The sequence below is a fragment of the Propithecus coquereli genome, unplaced genomic scaffold, assembly GCF_000956105.1.
Source record: "Propithecus coquereli isolate 6110/MARCELLA unplaced genomic scaffold, Pcoq_1.0 Scaffold216, whole genome shotgun sequence".
Taxonomy (NCBI): domain Eukaryota; kingdom Metazoa; phylum Chordata; class Mammalia; order Primates; family Indriidae; genus Propithecus; species Propithecus coquereli.
This window is the reverse complement of record NW_012146745.1, coordinates 2,695,587-2,716,296: the sequence shown is the minus strand read 5'-3', so window position 1 is coordinate 2,716,296 and position 20,710 is coordinate 2,695,587. Positions and strand designations below refer to the sequence as shown.

General features: G+C 33.0%; 1 protein-coding gene across 1 annotated transcript in view; it reads right to left on the bottom strand.

Moving 5' to 3' along the window:
• RFWD2 (ring finger and WD repeat domain 2, E3 ubiquitin protein ligase) overlaps nucleotides 1-20,710 on the bottom strand; it is a 187,959-nt gene that overhangs the window by 77,912 nt on the left and 89,337 nt on the right. Inside the window, exons 4-6 of the mRNA XM_012644641.1 lie at nucleotides 20,267-20,335; nucleotides 8,382-8,441; nucleotides 6,875-6,951 (exon numbers count right to left, since the gene is read on the bottom strand). Of these exons, the coding sequence (XP_012500095.1) occupies nucleotides 6,875-6,951; nucleotides 8,382-8,441; nucleotides 20,267-20,335 (206 nt within the window). The remainder of the gene's footprint in view (nucleotides 1-6,874; nucleotides 6,952-8,381; nucleotides 8,442-20,266; nucleotides 20,336-20,710) is intronic.

Here is a 20,710-nt window from a genome sequence, read left to right as displayed (position 1 = left end):
AAAAAAAAAAAAAAAAAAAAAAAAAAGGAAAGTTTTCAGAATTTGCTATATTTCTATTACCAATAAATTTTAATAAGAAATTATAGGTATACAAAGAGTACACTCTCTTACATTAATACCAAGGAAGTTTGTTTAAACGTTTGACTAAGATTCTTCAACGTCTTCCACTGCCTATGACATCAAACTCAACACCTTTTCATGGTATAGGGTCACTGTTAAGACAAGTAACTTTTACTATTCACAGTGACAAAACAAACAACTGGTTTTACTACTTCTCCCACGCAAAAGGTAAACTTCATTAAAATACAGCAAAATATCATGTACGTTCAAAACTCCCCAATGCAAGTATAGCTGAGATTTCTTAAAATCTGTTTGTAATCACCTAACCTTGGAAATCTGGAAGAAAGTGTTAACCCGTGTATAGAGAATTTCCTGTATTTTTACGATCCTCCCCTCTTAAATAAAGGAAATAAAGGTTATATGTAAAATGTTTAGGTTTAGGCAGGAAGATCTGTTTAAAATACACAATAAATCTGTCATAAATTTATAAGCATTAATTAGACCTGACATAAAAACATTTCAGTCCTTATGTTTCCAAAAAAAAAAAATTATCTTCCCAAGTAAAATAAAGCAGTTAGGCCAATAATAATTGCCAAAAGGTACCAAGAATTTAAGCATTAATATGTGAAGAAGGAATCATTAACAATGCATTGGTCATGGGTGATAATCCAGCCAAAGGCCCAATATGCAAAAAGAGGGAAGATGGCTCTCTTTTCATCTACTACACCAAAGAACCATCCCTATCATCTGTCCCACCCCCTGCATATTTTTTTTTTTTAACAACTGAGGTAAATATAATTGCATACAGTCTCATGAGTGAGCCAGAGGAAATTTCTTAATCCAGTCTAGAAGCTATTATGCAATATCAAGTTTCTTGAATTTCACTGGTTTACTCAAGTTATAAAATACACAAATTCACAAGGTATTGAGGATCACTATCCTATGTGTATATTGTTAACAACAGTTAAATATTCCTAGCATCCATAAAATGACTCCTTGCTTTTCCCTCCTACTATCCCTGCACTTTGATTCACCTGGACCTTTGTCAAAATGATAGAAACAAACAAAAGGTAAAACTCAAAAACTGTCTGATACAATAAATAAAATCAAAAGTAGATTACATAAAAGTCTTACCTATGAATTTTATAATATTTACAAATCTCCCTCTTCTACCCTTTAATAAGCAATTCATAATTTAAAATGACACATCTTTTTTAAAATGAGTTAAATTTTTGATCAACAGCAATCTCTTATCAGTAAAAGTGTTTTAAGGATGAGAGATTGTAGATCAAAAAAATTTTACTACTTGTATTTTTATGTATTTATTTATTTATTTTTTTAAGGAGATAGGGTCTTGCTGGTATTGAACTCCTAGGCTCGAGCGAGCCTCCTACCTCAGCTTCCCAAAAGCTGGGACTACACGTATGTGCCACCACACCTGGCTTATCCACAATTTTATATTAAATATCTTAGGAAAACAAGACTTACTCTGTAAATTTAACTGCAGTGACTATCTGGATCTTATGAAAGCATATTCAACTGAAGGAGACAAAGAAGTTTCAACTAATTCATTATCTTCAAAACAAGTACTTTGAAGGTCTAAAAACACAGAGTTAAGAGACTAATAATTCACGCAGTTCTGAAATAATTTTTTAAAGGCAAGGAATAAAGCAATTATGAAACAATTATTTCTAAGATAGAAATCACATCAATATGAAGCAATTAGAAATTTACAAGTAAAGCTACCAGCAATGGCTTTGAAGAGAATTTAAAATCTTAAAAAAGTATGCCAATGTTCCTCATCACACCTCATGTATAAGTAACCATAAAAGAATAAGGCCAGGTTTATGCTAAGCTACTAGCTCCATAGGTTCAGTAAGTTACTTAGCTCTGCTTCCTATTCACTTACACATATAAACTAAATGATATTTAAAGAACCTAAAATCCACATTTGTTAATCCATATAGAATCAAGTCCACCCAGTTTACCTCTCTTAAAAATTCTGAGATAATCACACCTAGTCTAAGAATGTTTTACTCTACACAAAATGAGTACTATTCTCATTACTATTCTCATATTTGCCAGGAAGAAAATCTAACAAAAATATTTCACTTTATTATTTAAATAAAGTTTGAGCTAAAAAATGAAAATGTCTAGAATATTAATAATACTCTAAGAGAACAGATAGGATATATGATCACAATTACCCTCTCAGATAAAAAAAACCAATCCCACTTGGCAATAGGTAAAAGAGACTACACTTGCTTATTCTCTAATTTACTCATTATTTGACACACATAACTACACAACAATAAAATATAAACTATAGTTTATACTGAGAAATGGTGAAGGCTTTCTTCCTAAGAATCTAAAGCCGATTTAAAAGGCCCTGAGAGTAGCAATCTTTGTTTTGAACTGATTGTAATATGGAAAGCTTGAAATGTATGAAAGCTTGTAAGGTTAGAAAAAATCCAACTAATTTTATCAAGGAAACAATCATACTCTCACCCCAATCCTACCCCAATGAAGCCTGGTTGATAGCTTTTTTAAAATAATAAAATAATTAGCTTATTTATTAAGTATACTAAAGATCACACTTCAATCGGAATCTCAAAAAGCTATGAAAATTAAATGACATTCTAGGTTAAGGATATATTTATTCAAAACCATATTTTTAAGTCCCTATTATATATAAATACTCATATAAAAAGGTAGAAGCATAAGAAAAACCCACAGGATTACAGCATAGCATGGGGAATGTGTATTTTCCCAAACTAACACATATTACAGAAACGGGATCAAAACAAGCAGAAATCTTTGAGGAAAAAAAAAAAAGGTGGTCAATTCTGTTTCCTTCTTCCCCTCCCCCAATCCTTATTTTTTATGGAAAGGGTATATTAAAAATAGAAGAGACCTCACCCTAGGTTGGATTCTTTGGGGATTGGAGAGGATTACTTAGCAGGTGAATCCAAGAGAAATTTCCAGGCAAAGAAACATTGTAAGCAAAGATACCCTAACATCCCGCTTTGGGCATTATATTCAATTTTAAAGCACCAAAAGAGTAGGCAGGGGCTAGGTGATTATGGAGGGTCATGCAAAGAGATGTACCTAAACCAGCTGACATGATGGATAGCTTCTGAAGGATTTTAAGCAGAAAAGAAACATATTTCTCTCAATAATGCATAAGAGGATAAGTTAAAAGACCATTGCTAGACTTCATCTGATACTAAGGCAGCAGCAATAGAAAAGACAGGATGTGACAATTACAGCTAATCAAGGTAGGCAGAATATAAAATCCTGTAGGGGGTGGGAGAAAGGAGAATACCACCATCTGGCTTTTGTTTTTCTTTTCATTTAAATACATAATCTAAACATAAACCCAGAATCTACATAAGGGATTCAATGACTTGACATATTAAGGTTCTCATTACAGAAAAATAAACGAACCTAGACAAGAGCTTTTTAAAGTAAACCTGCTTAAAAGAGAGATCAAAACTTTATAGTGAGGAATAAAAAAACTGCTGTTTAAATTATGAAGCTAATAATTATGGGGAAAAAAGGTAAATATAATTGCAACTACATGCTATTTCTTAAAAATAATGAAAACTCAAATTCAGATAGTATAACATTCATTCCAGTATGTCTGATTTCACATCTTAATCCTAATGATTTTTAACAAAAGAGTATTTAAGAGCTGTATCATTTTCCCCAAGTGCCTCTCTCAATCCTTGAGTGATATTCAAATCACTTGTTCAAAGAAAATATCAAAACACCCTTGAAGGAAATGTTGTGTATGCCTATTTTCCCTTCTTCAACTACTAAATAGTGTAACTCTGCTAGAATCTCATTTGACAATAGATTTGCAAGAGATTTTAGCAATTTTCCAACAATATTCTCATAGACTTCATGAAATCTTGTATCTTCTACAACAGCGGTCCCCAACCTGTTTGGCTTCAGGGACCAGTTTCATGGAAGACAATTATTGCACCGACTGGGGGCAGGGACGGTGAGGCGGAGGTGGAGCTCAGGTAGTAATGAGAGCTGTGAACACAGATGAAGCTTCACTAGCTCACCCACTACTCACCTCCTGCTGTGTGGTCAGGTTCCTAAGTTTCATGGAATATAATTTTTCCAGGGGACTGGGGGGAGGTTGGGGGAGGAAAGGCTCAGGCAGCAAAGCGCAGCCCAGGTCCTAACAGGCCACTGACCTGTATCAGACCACCGCCCTGGGTTTGGGGACTGCAGTTCTACAAGATCTGTTACTATTACGAGACAACCACTTTTACCTCTTCCAATAAAATCCTAATCCAAACCAACTACTCCTCTCTTCTGGACTGCTGCAATGCTTCCTAACTTTGCTTCCTGCTTCCAGTGACAGGGGTTGGGAGACACCACAGTTATCTCTTTCCTCTACCTCAGAACCCAAATAAACATTTGAAAATCTAAGTCAGATCCTGCTCAACACTATCCAATGAATTTCTATCATAATTACTCTTCACTTCATTCATATGTCAACTTAAATGTCACCTCCTTGGAGAAGCCGCACTATGCAAACTAAAACAGGGTCCTCCTGCAAACCCCTATCGTGCCTAATTTCTCTTCCTAAAGTACTACAGTCATGTGTCACTTAACAATGAGTATATATTCTGAGAAATGTGTTGTTAGGCAATTTCTTCGTTGTGTAAACATCATGGAGTGTACTTTCACAAACCTAGATCGTATATATATTTTTATTTATTTATATATTTTTTCAAATGAAAAACTAAATGTCCCAGCACCATTACTGAATATCAATCATTTCCTCTACTTGATCTGTAATGCCACTATCAAGTGCCATATATCAGGTGCCTATATGCTCCATTACAATCTTATGGGATCACCACCATATATGCAGTCCATCATTGATGGCAACATCATTATCCAGCACATGATTGTATTCATATTACACACTACTACCATTTTACATATTTGCTTGTTTAGTATTTCCCACAACTTCCATACAGACATCCCAGAAGTTAAGCTCCTTAAAGGCAGGAACTTCGTTAACTAGATTCAATACCTAGAATAATGCCTAGTACATAAGAGGCATTCAAAAAATACAGCAATTAAGAATGCACTATATTGTCACAAGTTTATAAACTCCAACAATCAGTGAAAGATTGAGTAGCAAAGACCTGGACACAACAGATAGAAGGCAATGCTACTGTTAAGCAGAGAGGGATCACTCCATTAAAAGGAATGAAATAATGTCTTTCGCAGCACTTGGATGGAACTGGAGACCATTATCCTAAGTAAAGTATCTCAGGAATGGAAAAACAAACGCCACATGTACTCTCTAATAATTGGGAGCTAATCGATGGGCACACTTGGACACAAAGAGATATAAAGGTGACTGGAAATCAAGAAGGGGGAGGGGGAGGAGGAGGAGTAGGGTAAAAACCTACCTATCGGATACAATGAACACTATTTGGGTGATGGGCACACTAAAAGCCCCAACTTAAACATTACAAAAGGTATCTATGTAACAAAAATATTTGTACTCCCTTAATATTTTGAAATTAAAAAAAATGTGATACGACAATGTGAATGAATTGTCAGTTTATTAGTGAATTTTTTGTGATGTGACAATTTTTGCTTCTCTGTTTGTACTCATACAATAAATATTCCACTGACAAAGATCTCATGTATATCAGAAAATGAATGCCAGGCTTAAAGATAACAATATCTCACAGACCCAATCATTCCCATATGTTTTAAACCAAGTAAAATAAGGAGGAAAACCAGCTGAATTACACAGCTAAAGTGACTCCAGAATGAACTAGAATTCACAAGGATTCTCCACACCATGTTTAACGGGAAAAATATCAAACTTCCCAGCAATGCTCCTTAACTAGGACATCTCCTGCACCCCTTTCCCCATACGCCACACCAAACCGGACCCATAATAGATGTCCTAAAATGATAACGGTTCTAAAGATTAGTGTAACCCACTGTTACTGGTATTTGACTTCCTAATACGTATGTTACCCTATAACCTAAGTCTGAAAAGTACCCATTGGACCATTATCCTTAAATGGATTAGTAAATCAAAAAAAAGTGGCTTCATGTAAAATTGCTCTTACTTTGACCATTTCAAATATAAAAATTCAAAATTTAGATAGCACATATTTCATAAAATAGAATTTAGAGCTTAAAAGGGATCATAGACATTCACTATATTTTACAAATACTTATTAAATGAGGCTAAGCATTGTTCTAAAATCTAGGGAAACAGTCATGAGCAAGACAAATATAATCCCTGCTCTAACAGAGCATACAGAAGAGAAGGCTTCAATTAATAACAAGGAGTTATAGGAAAATACCAAGGAAATCTAACAGATCTATCTAGCGCCCTCATTTTAAATCTGGGGAAAGTGATCTGCCCAAGAAAATTCAGTGAGTTAGGGAAAAAGTCCACGGTTTTATCACATTTTCCTCTAATATTATCATTTCATGTTCTCAAATTTAGATTTGTATGTCATCTGACTTTAATTTACAAGATATTTAAAGCTATCATTACTGTAAGAAATTTACCAAAATTTTAATCCGACTGTGAATTCACAATATTATAATATTCTACTCACTAAATGTTCCTGGCAAGAAATTCAAAGCATTAAGGAAACAGATGGGCCATCTGAATCTCATTTATAGATCATGACCAAAAGTAATTTCTCAGGGGTTTTGTACATTGCATGGAGAAGGCTCCCAAGGACTAGTACCATATGCACACTTTGTAACACGAACTTTAAGCAATTGCAAGTGTGAAGCTTTGTACCTGTGTGATGGAGAAGGAGCTTCAAATTGAGGCACTGTGCTATCCTCACTGACAGGAGAGTATAAGCCACTCATTTCCTGAAAGTACAATTATTTGAGTTATAGTAGATACTCCATATAGAAGATACATAAATCAAAGAGATGGCACATTCCTTTCCAATCCCGGGTTTTCATCAGTCCCTTTTTGTCTCAACACCCAAATTTCTGAAGGCTTCCTCTCCACAGAGTACAAAAACAAGCACATCTGACAACTTAAGAGATGAGTCTTTTCTACAGTATACATACTTAAAGAACTATAAATTCCTTAATAAATATTGTTCATCATTAATGAAGTCACCAAATACAGAAAAAGACAAATATTTAAATTAGATAGATGTACATTACACTCTAATTGAACTAGTAAATCATTAATCTAGGCAATAACCTACTGGTAAATATTAAGGTAAATATGACAGTAAGGTAACAAGATCATCAGGTTCAACTCTTTAAAGTGCAAAAAAACCTCAAGATATGTCAGTCTCTACTTTAAAAATATTCTCCACAACTATTAAGAAGAGTAACACCCTTCTTGATTCAAATATTAGCTTTGTTTAATGACTTAAACTATAATTTTTGACCAGTAACCCAGGAAAAAAGGCCTCCTAATCAACCATTATTGTATAAATTATGTCTCTGAATCATACCGAAAAGCTAGCCTCCTTTTCTTATATGCTACATTATGATTAATGGGAAAACAGCAAATTTTAAAATGCCACTAAAGATGCATAATCAGGAAAAATTATTTTCTGGCTAATGAAAGCTCAGCTCAATCATATAGTCAAGCAAGTGACATAAATATAATAATAAGTTAGGAATGCCACATGGGATGCTGAACATCCACTAACTATTAAATTCATTATTCTTTAACATATTCTACATATCAGCAAAAGAAAATAACATATGAGAATAATGAAAAACACAAACTAAATTTAAATACAGCCAAAGACAAAAACCTCATATCATAATAGCTTATAAGCCTCCCAAGAATCCTCCCATGGATTTAAGTAAACTACATTATACTATTAATTCCTAGAATATTGATAATGTATCCTTATATTTCTCTTTTAATCAATCTTACCACCTAGAAATGCACATAGTAGATATGTAAAAATTATTTACTTAATTAAAAAACGGCATAGCAATGAATCATTTTAGTGGTAATAATTAAGGGTTTTAAGTTAACATGATGGCATTCCAAGAAAACACAGTGATTTTTTTCAATCTAATCGAGAAAAATTATAACAATAAAACACTGTGAAAACAAATTTATATGACATTTTATCATCAAGAAAGTGTTCAGAATGTTTTTCTACAAAAGTGCATTCTCAATTAAAATTAAAGTAACATGTGTTACTTTCTTCATAACCAAGACCAATCCCATAAACTTAATGCAGCAACTTAAAGGAAAGGTGACAATTTCATGAAATTGAAAAACTTGCTAGATATGGAAGAAATTCTTGATTTCTTACTTCCACTCTTTTAATATCCTCTTCCAAAACACTTAGCTCCTTCTGAATCTGTTCCAGTTGCTGTAGATTAAAATAGAGAAAAAAAAAAAAAACCTAAGCCAAACTACAATGGTATCACCATGATCATAAGATAACTTTATGAAAGTTACATTTAGAAAATAATTTCTAGAAAACTAGGCACTAATGGCAAATTAGGGGGATGAAAAACCATTGATAAAATATAGCTAGAAGTTCCAATGTTAAAATGCAAAGGTAAAGACTTAATCTTTAAGAAAATACAATGTCGTATTTCTTTAATACAACAGGGTTTGACCTTACAATAAAAACATAACAGATGAACAATGATAATAAGTGACTTAAAAAAATATAAGGTATCCAAAGAACTTTCATATTATCTCATTTAATTGTTAAAAACCAAATAAAAAATACAGCATATCAGTTATTGATCCCACATAATAAATAAAAATTAGTCTGACAGAGGTTAAATCCCATCACCCAAAAGCAAACACAAGGTAGCGTCTTAACATTTCTTTCTTAGAGGTTTTTAAAGCATATTTAAGATAATGTTTTATCTTTTATAACTTGTCCATTACATCATAATCATTTCCTATGTCACTAAAATGCAAACATTTTTAACTGTTGAATAATATTCAAAAATATATTTTAACTATTCCACTCTCACTAGAGATTTAAGCTGTTTGCAAAGTATCACAAATAATTCTGGAACATACAGGCCTTTCAGATTTTACTTCATTTCATTTTAGGATTTTATTAAAAGGTTACTTCAGATTTTGTGAAGAGATTATTAGAAATAAAATTATTCAATCAGAAGAAGTAGTTAGAAAAATCTTCATTATGTAACATAAAAATGCTTTCCAGAAACACTATACCAATTTAAATTTCTATCATCAATATGGATAACTGGCTATCTTACTCTAGCATATATATATATAGAACAGATTTTTAAAATATAAAATAGTAACAATGAATACATACACAACAATACCGATTGCCAGATGTGAAATAAGTATTATTATATATTACGAAAATGAGGCACAGAAAGGTTAAATGATTTGTCCAAAATCATTCAGCAAGTAAGTGGCAGAATTGTAATTCAAATCAAGGCAGGCTTTTTGCTCCAGAATTCATGTTGTTAACCACTATCCTACACTACCTCTTGAAAACAGTAACTTATTGTTTAATTCATTTCTTTAATGACTGGTAAGAGTAAATGGGGTTTGTTTAAGTTTATTAGCATTAGCACCCTCTCTTCTGTGGCAATACAGGCACAGTTGGTAATCTAATTGATAACTTATTAATTCAAATATTTACCAATCCTAGGCATTTTGCTAAGCACTGAGAGAAACAGGATTTAAAAAATCTATAGCCCTTGCCCTCCTAGACTTCAGTCTAGAGGAAATGGTAAACAACTAAGCCAACAGTTGAAATATCGTTGCCAAGTAGAAAACAGTGGGGAAGTACAAAATAAGCAGAGTAAATAATAATATATGCAAAGGCACAAAAGCTATGAGAAAAGGAAATAATAAATCTGAAGCTATGGCAATAAATGAAATTGTCTAACATCAATCAGTATAGTCAGAAGAGATAAAAACCAAAACTGGATGGTAGGGAACATTGATGTTAAAGAGATGGACAAAGGACGAAGCAGGGTTAACTATCAAGAAGGGCAAAGTGACAGCCACAAAACCAGAGGAAAAGACAGTATACTATTGGAGAAACCGGAGGTAAAAAGACTGATTAGCACTGTTAAATGCTTTCAACTCATCCAGCTACACTAATAAACTTTCCACCACCTTAAAATTTGTCACACAATACTACCTTAACTGAAAACTTGCTCTCCCTCAAAGACACTACCTGTCTTGGCACTCTTTCAAATAAAAGCTAACCACTGATAAATTCTCTAACGCCTCAGGATCACAAGACTAGGTGGAACTCACCATTTGTACTACATTCCATGCCATGTCCAACAATTAGTCTCCCATTCTAACATAAAAACCACTCTGGTCTAGCTCATACCAAGTAGCCAAGTCACTCTCTACCCACTTTAGCCATCCATAAACACCCCGGTTATTCCTCACCATCACTAGAGCCTTTTGGTTCATAGACATTTTGAACTCCGGTTATGCTGACCTATAATTCAGAAAAGCACTCCCATGGTCAGCTTTTAAAATGAATGCTGAAAGTAAATATCTATAATATTAACATCCAGAGACAGCCAATATCACTCGTATGATACCTAATACATAACTGAGATCAAATTAATAATTTTTGTTTTGCTTTTGAATTGGAAAGATGAGAAAAAATTTTCAGTGTCACCTGAAATCCCCAAATATTTAATGTCTTCTTTTCTGAAGATAATGTCCTATCCTTCTAATACCCCAATGCTTTTGTTGGATAATACCCCTATAGTCATATATAACGTGAACTACAAAAACAGCAATTTCACATCGCTCGATTTAAAAACGAAACAACTAGGCCGGGCGCAGTGGCTGACACCTGTAATCCTAGCACTCTGGGAGGCTGAGGTGGGAGGATTGCTTGAGCTCTTGAGTTCAAGACCAACCTGAGCAAGAGCAAAACCCCATCTCTACTTAAAACAGAAAAATGGGCCAGGAGTTGTGGAGCGCCTGTAGTCCCAGCTACTTGGGAGGCTGACACAAGAGGATCGCTCGAGCCCAGGAGTTTGAGGTTGCAGTAAGCTCCAATGACGTCACTGCACTCTAGCCAGAGCGACAGAATGAGACTCAGTCTCAAAAAAAAAAGAAACAACTAATGTACAAGTGCCGCTCTAATAAATCTATACAGTACAGAAACAATGATATAACCTATCTATGTGAGAAACTCTGATAAGGTGTCAGACAAGAAATATTAAAAAAAAAAAAAGTCATAAGGAATGAAAACTGTTTAGAGGGCACATATTGAATTTAAGGTATTTCTATTTCAGGATGAAATTCTGAAGGGGTTTGAAGCTCTGTTATTAGGATATAATGCAAGACATTTTAGTACTAGCAAATAGAAGGCAAGGGACAATCATTTAAAAGAAGTGAAAACAAGAACTGCGCTAAGTTCACTCTGCAAACATCACAACCCTGAGAGGCAGAACCTAGAATAAAAGCATTAATACGAGCCCAAGAATATTTTGGAGATAAATGAAGAAAAGTGCACAAAGCTGAATTGGTATTACCTGAACAAAAATCAATTACACATCAACTCCTAGATCAAATCTGCCTTAACACTACTGCAGAGTTTGGGGATACTAAAAAAAAATAATAGATACATAAGATGGAGAACAAAGACAATGCCCCTTGAGAGCATGATCCTAAGGCACCCATACAAGCACTCTCTTAACACTGAGACAAAATCTAAAGAAAATTTACAAAAACACTTAAACTTAAAAAGCAAAGAAGTCTCAGAGTCCCTTATGAAGACAAAAATGTAAAAGAATTCAAAAACAAAGAGTCTCCCATTATTGACAATAACTTTGGTGCAGGCAGGTATCATTGGTACTCATTTACTTGACCTTCATTAATGATTTAACAAAGATATGCTTAAGCATTAAACTCATTAATTTAATTTTTTAAAGTTAATATAATTTAGAACAAATCATATATAACTGTTTCAAACTGAACAAAAGAATACACTGTTATACTTTCAGGGAAAAAAGCGAGTTTAAAAAAAGGAGTAGTAACACTTAATATATACTAATTCTAAAAGTGTTATTATGAAAAGTAAAGCACTTAGTCATATGAAGTGTACACTACAGCAAGCCAAAACACATGTCCCATACCACCAGCCCACAGACATATACATACTTAATACCTAGTTCCTGCAGTGACAGACTATTAAGACTTTGTTCAATCTTCCCACAGCAATTTATTTAAAAGGTGAGAAAACATAGAACAAGACGACTGATAAATAAACAAATAAATAACAAATAAATAAATAGGAGGGCAAAATAAAATGACTTACTGAAAAGCAAATGTAAACAGATGTCAACACCAGTAGACTGTAATAACTTACAAAAATATAATATAATACCTAGAGCAACCACTGGAAAACCATACAAAGAGATGTACTCAATAACATTATAGATAAATCAAAATGGAATTCTAAAAAAAGTTCAAGAACTTAGAGATAAAAACAGAAAAACAACAACTAAAACAACAACACAAACAGAGAAAAGAAACATAAAACAAATAATAAAATGGCTGGCCTAAGCCATAACATTTATGTTAAATACTAAATACACAATTAAAAGACTGCGACTGGCAGAGTGGATTAAAAAAACACAGTCCAACTATATGAGGCTCTATGAGAAACTCACCTCAAATATAATGAATACCACAAGGACACAGAGACTCAGTAAAGTTACAGAAAATTCTCACCACACATTTAACAACTTTATACTGAACCATGCAATTGCAGAAAACACATTTGTTTCAAGTACAAATATTTAAAAATTTAACCAACTACCAGGTAGCAGGGCAAATATTACACTCAAAGGAATAAAACACAAAGTACTTTCTGATTACAATGCAATTGTAACAGAAATCCATTAACAAAAAAACCCAAGAAAATCTCCATGTTCAAGTAATAAGAAGTTGATTTCTAAATGACCTCCCACAGGCCTAAGAAAAAAATATAATGAAAATTAAAAACAATTTTGAACTAAACAATAAGAAAGTATGATACCAAAATCATTAGCTGCAGGTTAAAAAAATAAGAAACTATGGCCCTAAATGCCTATATTAGAAAAAGCAGTCTGCACAGTAATACGCACATCCAAGTCTACAAATTAGAAAGGAACAATAAAATAAACCAAAGAGAATAGAAGGATGGAAATAATAAGGAGCACAAATTAATGAAATCAGGAAACAAACATAAAATACAAAGGATAAACAAAGCCAAAAGTTGGTTCTTAAATAAATCTCGTAAAATTGATACATCCCTGAAAAGAACTGATCAAGAAAAAAAAAGAGAAAAAGGAACAGCAAAATAAGCAGTGTCAGGAATGAAAGGTAAGACAACACTAAAAACCCTGGGAACACTTAAGACTCTATTAAGATCAATGTTATGCCAATAAATTTGAAAATTTACATGACATAGACAAAATCCTAGAAAAAGTTTAACTTATCCAAGGTGATATCTAAAACAAAACCCTCAATAAGCATATAACTGTTCAAGTATAACTGAATCAATAATTTAAAACTTTCTGCAAACACATCATAAGTTCAGATTGCTGCTCCAGTAAGATCTTTAAACATTCAAAAAGATACCCTTCTCAGACTATACAAATTCTTCCAGGAGAAAAAAAAGAAGGTACACTTCCTAACTCACCTGAAAAGTTGACATAATCTTTATAGCAAAACCAGAAAAGATCAGTGTAAGGAAAAAAAAAATCTCACTCACCAAACATAGATGCAAAAATCCTAAACACAATATTAGCAAGCCAAACCACACAGAAGAGGACACACATAATGACCAAGTTTGATTTACATAAGGGATGCAAGTAGGGGGACCAACTGTCCTGGTGGGGTTTCCTAGAACGCAGAATGTTTAGTGACAGAACTAAAATGTCAATCAAAATGGCTGGTCATCCTAGGTGCAAAGTTGATTGACTTTCTAAGGTTAAACGGATGTATGTAATTATTCACATTAATAGGATGAAAAAGAAAAATCATGATTGTCTCAGATGCACAAAAATTTTAGAGAATATTCAACTCCACTCATAATTTTAAAAATCCTCTTAGCAAACTGGGAATAGAAATGTACTTCCTTGAATGACAAAAAGTACCTAAAAAACCCTACAAAAAACATCATACCTAATGGTGACACGTCGAATGCTTTCACTTTGAGATCAGCATCAAGACTAGGATGCCCAGCTATCACCACTTCTATTCATCATTGTACCGGATGTCGTAGCCAGCAGAGTAAGACAAGAAAAATAAATAAAATACATAAGGATTATAAAAAGAAACTAAACTGTTATTATTTGCAGATTATGATGTGTACATACAAAACATAAAAGAATCTACAAATAAATTAGGATTAATGAGAGCCACCTAGGTTTTAGGATTTTTTTTTTTAAAAAAAATATATATGTAAAAATCAACAGTATTTCTATATACCAGCAACAGTAAGAAACTAATATTAAAGACACAGATATCATTTACAATAGCATCAAAAATAACTAAATCTAAAATAAAGATCTGTAAGAATGATACCCTGAAAAATTCAAAATTTTTAAAGATTTTTTAAAGACCTAAATATAGAGAGACATACCACATTTATGGATTAGAAGACTCAGTACTGTAAATATACAGTCTCTCAAATTTATCCCAGAAGTAATCCAAATAAAAATCATAGCAAGTTTACCATGGAAATATACTGATTCTAAAATCTATATAGAAATGCAAAGAGCCATGAATAGCCCAGACATTCCAGATGAACAGCAACTTACTAAAAGGTCTAGTTTTTAACACAATGTAGAATTGTCAAAAGGACAAACAGACCAGTGTAGCAGAAAAGAGAGCCTAAAAACAGATCCATACATATATGGATACTTGATATATGACAAAGTTGAAACTTCAGAGCAATGCAGAATGGACTTTTTAAATAATGGATGCTTAGACAGCTGGATATCCATATAAAAAGATCCCATACCTCACATTAAACACAAAAATAAATCTTCAAGTAGAGTATAGATTCAAATGTAGAAGATAAAAAAGAATAAAGCTTCAAATAAAGGACAGTATATGAAAGAAAGTATCTTTATGACCACAAGTGGAAAAGACTTCTTTTATTGACACAGAAGACATTAATTATAACAGAAAAGATAAACATGACTCTATTAAAGTCAGAAACTTCTGTTCATCAAATGACACCATTAATACAGTGAAAAAAGCAGCCCAAGTAGAGGGAAAGATATCTGTGATAGACAGACCTAACAAAGATGTACATCTAGCATATACACATATCAAACCATTAACAAAAATCAACCAAATAGAAAAAAAATGCAAAAAGTTTTAAATAAGTACTTTATACACACACAAAAAAATCCAAACAGCCAAAAACATAGTACTAGGTGCTAAGCCTCATTAGTCATCAGGGAAATGTAGATTAAAACCGCAACGAGATAGCAATACATACTCCAAGATTAGCTAAACTGGGAGAAGTCTATTGATATGAAGTATTGGCAAGAACGCAATGCAAGAGGAATGCTCATACAACGTCTGTAAGAAGAATAAATAATACCACTTGCTTTGGAAAACATTTTGGCATTATCTATTAAAATTGGAAGATATACAGACCCTATGACTCATCAGTTCCACTTCTAAATACATCCCATACAGATCGGTATGCTAACATATACTTGGATACGTATGTAAGATAGTAGCATTGTTTGTGAAGAGCCCAAAACTGAAAACTTAAGTTTTCAGTTAGGTTTTCAACAATGAAAATGGAGTTTATTCACTTCATGGAATACTATACAACAACAAAAATCAATCAACTACAGTTATATACAACCATATAGATGAATCTTAACATTGAGCCAAAGAAGACAGAAATGAAAGAGTACATATTGCACAAGCACATTTATATAAATCTCAAAATCAGAGAGAACTACAGATACTCGGGCAGCAAAACATAAAGGCAAGGAAGTGATTGCCACAAATATCAGGATATTAGTTACCTAACGGGCAAGGATGAAAGCTGTAATTAGAAAAGGGTCAGCAAGGGGCTTCGGGAGTCCCAAAAATATTCTGGTGTGCTCATGATGGTGGTTACATGAATAGTCACTCTAATTCTTTTCTGCATTTTTCATATAAAAATAGTTTAAAATTCAACTCAGTGAAATTCCAAACAACACGAAAAAGGAATCAAGACTCATCAAAACTGTTCTAGTACAGTAAATTAAACAAGTACCAAAAATGTCCAAAAGTATATTTTAAAATTAAATAAAATGAAATACAAGGCAATTGTTCACTGTTGGTGCAAATTTGCACAGATGAGGTTGGCTTTTACATGGAACCCAAGGCTCTTTTGCTCAAACTAACCATAAAGGAAGACTAACATGTTCATTTAAACACATATAATTATTAAATGCTACGGCAGGCAGATTCTAAGATGGCCTCCAAAGATCTCCACCTCTTAGTATTCACACCCTTGAGTAATTCTCTACAAGTGTAGACTAAAAAAATGATTTGCTTCTAACAAAGGAAAAATGACAAAAGTGTTAGGCTATAACTTCCAAGATGAAGATACAGAAATTATTTTACTTTTGTCTTGCTTTCTTACTCTCTCCCTTTGAAGGGCAGCCAGCTGCCATGTAGTTAGCTAGCCTATGGAGAAGCCCATGTGGCAAGAAATTGATGTCTCTTTCCAAAAGCTAGTGAGCAATTTGAAAGGGTTCCTACCCAAGTCAAACCTTGAGGTAACTGCTTATCCAGGCCAACACCTTTACTGCAGCTTGGTGAGAAACCCAGAGTCAAGGCACCCACCTACTCTGCACCAACATTCCTGACTCAAGAGATTAAATGTTTGATGTTTTAAGCCATCAAGTTTGAGGATAATTTGTTACACAACAATAGATACAATAGATAAGTAACGCAAATGCCTACTAGGTACCTTGCACTTTCCATTCTCTTGATATTCTAAAGAGAGTCAGTAGGAAAAAATAAGTCAAAATTGAAAATTAAATGGATTCTAATGGCCCTAAATTACTAGCCAGATGTGACCTTGGGGTAATGATTATGTTAAATCTGAAAGGCATATTTAACTTCTTTGATTGGTATATATCAACGTCTACACCAACACTCAATATAATAACCCCAATTAAAAGTTACAAATGAAATCACAAAGTTAATTTTCAAAGTATGCATGGTTAATCTTAGGAAAACAAATTGAAAAGTAGCAATTTGCCTCCTGGTATATCTATATTTCACTTGAATAAGTTCAAGTATATAAACTATACTACAGAAGGTAAGACCTTTAGCAACTATATTCATTTTGAGGATTAAACATGCAAATAGATTTTATAATATATGCAAGAAGAAAATATAACCACTCACTTCATTCTGTCTGCACTAAAACATGAGAATTAATCAACTATGTTTTCTACACTAAAGCTTATTATGATTACAAATTACTATAGTATCCAATTCCAATCATGATAAAATTTATGAAATTTAATCAAAGGAATAGGTACATTTTTAAAATATGTTAACCTAGTTCCTCAGAGTTGCCTTGCATAATTAAAACTGAAATAGTCACTCAATCATGGATAGATTAAAAAGAAAACTAAAATGTATTGATGACAGTATAATCATTGCACATAATGGGAACCAATGTCCAGAAGTACTTGGACCTAGTTACGTTTCTTGGTTAAACTACCTACTATAAGAAAATACAGTCCAAAGGGTGAAAAAAACCAAAATCAATCACAAGGATTATATTAGATTCAAACCAAAGTCAAGCTGAAAGTCCTATAGCACAATTGATCCAGAAGTTTAATAACAAAAAGAAAGTAACACTATACTGGAGCTATAAGATCAAAGGCAATATCATAGAAGGTGTTATTGGGAGCGACTAGCCAACACATCAGAGAGAGGACAAATTGGGATCACAAAAAAGGGTACTGTTGGGAGAGAATTCTCCATTGATCTCTCCAGTTTCTGCCTATTTTGTGACAGCTTTCGTTCTGAATTATCTTTCCAAGAATGTGTGTGTACAGCAAATAGCCAGGCAAGACAGAGATAGTGACTTCCTTCAGGGCAGAGAGTAGATTTGTTTTCTGACCAATATAATTAAAATAGTGTCTCCCTGCAGAACAAAGATTGGAAAGGTTTGCTAGTAGCCCCCTTTAAAAGACTGGGGTTTCCTAAGATCAGGGTTCCTTTGCTGTAACACAAATCCACTGTATGTGCAGCATTCACCTGGGCCCATCTTCACATTGCCTCTGTGGGACTTTGGGGTCAGGGGAACTGACACAAAGTGAAATTGTTACTGCCAGTTGTGCCCAGAGTAATAAAGTCTTTTATCTCCAGCAGTTTCAGGTCTTCTGCCAGCATCAATGAAACTACGACAGGCTAACTTCTTAGCTTGCTAGTAAGTGTAAAACCCTCAGAACCTTCACAGTTTTTTACACTTACAAACTGTACCATTATCTTTGAGACAAGGTCAAGACTAACAATTTCTTGCAGGTATCAGGAGACTCCTAGAGAGGCAGTGATTAATACTGAAAAACCCCAGGCACTAATGAAAACCTTAAATATTTCAGGACATAGATAAAAATCAGCCATTTCATTTAACCCCACGTATCCTTATGCTTGGACTGCTCACCTTGTGGATTCATTTACTCATTCATTATCAGGTACTTTCTTATCGACAGAATCTCATTCTCAGTGAGTTTAAAGTCTAAAACAAACACATAAAACTACTACAATTTTACATTCTATTTAAAATGAGGTTGTATATCAAATATAAAAAATTATTACTTTTTCAGAGAATTTTCTACAGCAAAAAATGTTGACAGTGTACATGTTGCATTAATCATTTTATTTCCATATATTAAAAAATTTTCAGCCTTGCTAATCAAAGTGTGGTCCAAGGACCACAAGTTTCAACATCATATGAGCTTGCTAGAAATGTAGATTGTCAGGTTTTGACACAGGCCCCCTCAATCAGAACTTGCATTTTAACAAGATCCTCACACTTACTGCAGTTTATACTGCACTACTAGACATTTAAACGAATGAATGACTGGAAACCATCTCATCCCCAACCAAATAAGAAAAAAAAAACAAAACCTAAGAGACACAAATCTTAAATTTATAATGAAGATGATTCTATTAATAGACATATTAAAATCACAATTGTTAACTTAACAAAAGTTAAGGATAAGAAAAATATAGTCACAAAGCATGTAAAGAATATTCAGCTATCAATACTAGCATAATCCACTAAAATCTAATCTGAACAAAGTCAGAAAAAGTTAAAAACAAGACATAATGAATATTCAAAAGAAAGGGAAATATCATACTAAGACAATATCATACTAAGACAATGGAAAGTTCTGGTAATGCACACTTAAAATGCTTCATCAAAATAAAAACATCTCTCATCTTTTTATTTTCAAACAGAATAAAGATAGCCCAGAACACAGCACAGCTTATACTTTTTTAAAATGAGTAAGAAGTACCCTACCTACACAATCCTTAAAGTAAAAATAACAGATTTGAGAACCACTAGAAATTAAAAAAATAACAAAACAAAACACAGCATTCAGAGTTATTTTAGCATGCTATCCAGAGCACGGGATTTTGATTATTTAATTTTCTCATATTTTGTATATGTGTGAAATGACTGAGGAATTTTATAAATGTTAAATTAGAACATTCTGGCTATAAGATCATTAATACAAAATTACCTTTTAGCTATTCTCCATGACTTAGACTTTCTAAGTTCTAAATAAGTACCTATGTTTTTACCCTCATGCATTTTTACCTCATGCATTTTATGGTTAAGAAAAACCATAACCCTAGTTAAGGCTTTATTATCTAAATTTTTCTAAGTTTTCCTTTCATGGCTTTCATTTGATAATTCCATTTTCTATTCTTTATAGCTCTGAGGTAACTCACTGCAGTCAATCTTACTGAAAACTTTTCAGCGTGTCTCCACAAAAGGATTTTTTAAACGTCAAGTTGTAAAGGTAAAAGTTAAAACAACAAAACTTAAGAAAATCTAAATATTCAAATGCTTTTCAAAATATTTAAATAAATTTTTTAGCCTGAAATGCTTTTACAAAACAGAAACAATCAATAACAGTAAATGAAACATTATGTAAAACACACAAAATAATATACCTCTCTCTTATTTCTTCTTGCAACTTTGAGGAATTCCATAAGAATCTGTAGTTGGGCTGCATGTGATTCCTACAATAAAAAATTATAATTGTTCTTTTAAAAAATGTAACTTTGAGTTCAAAGTTTTCTTTAACATATTATATATAACCAGTAAGAAGCAACTTGACACATCCATTTAAGTTAGTCTATTAATTCTATTTAGTCAGATTTCCCAATTGTTAGTTGGCATTTCTAAAATCGAACAATTGTCTACAAAACTAAAATTAATTTTAAGAAACAGGTGTTCTAAATTACATTCCTCATCTACCATGCTGAAAAAGCTATTTATGGGGAATGGTAATTCTGTTAACTAACTCCTAGCCTGCTCTCCTCCAACTAAACTAATAAAACATCAAGACAAAAATCAGAGTGGAACACAGGTTCCAGACACTAAAATCACTTTCT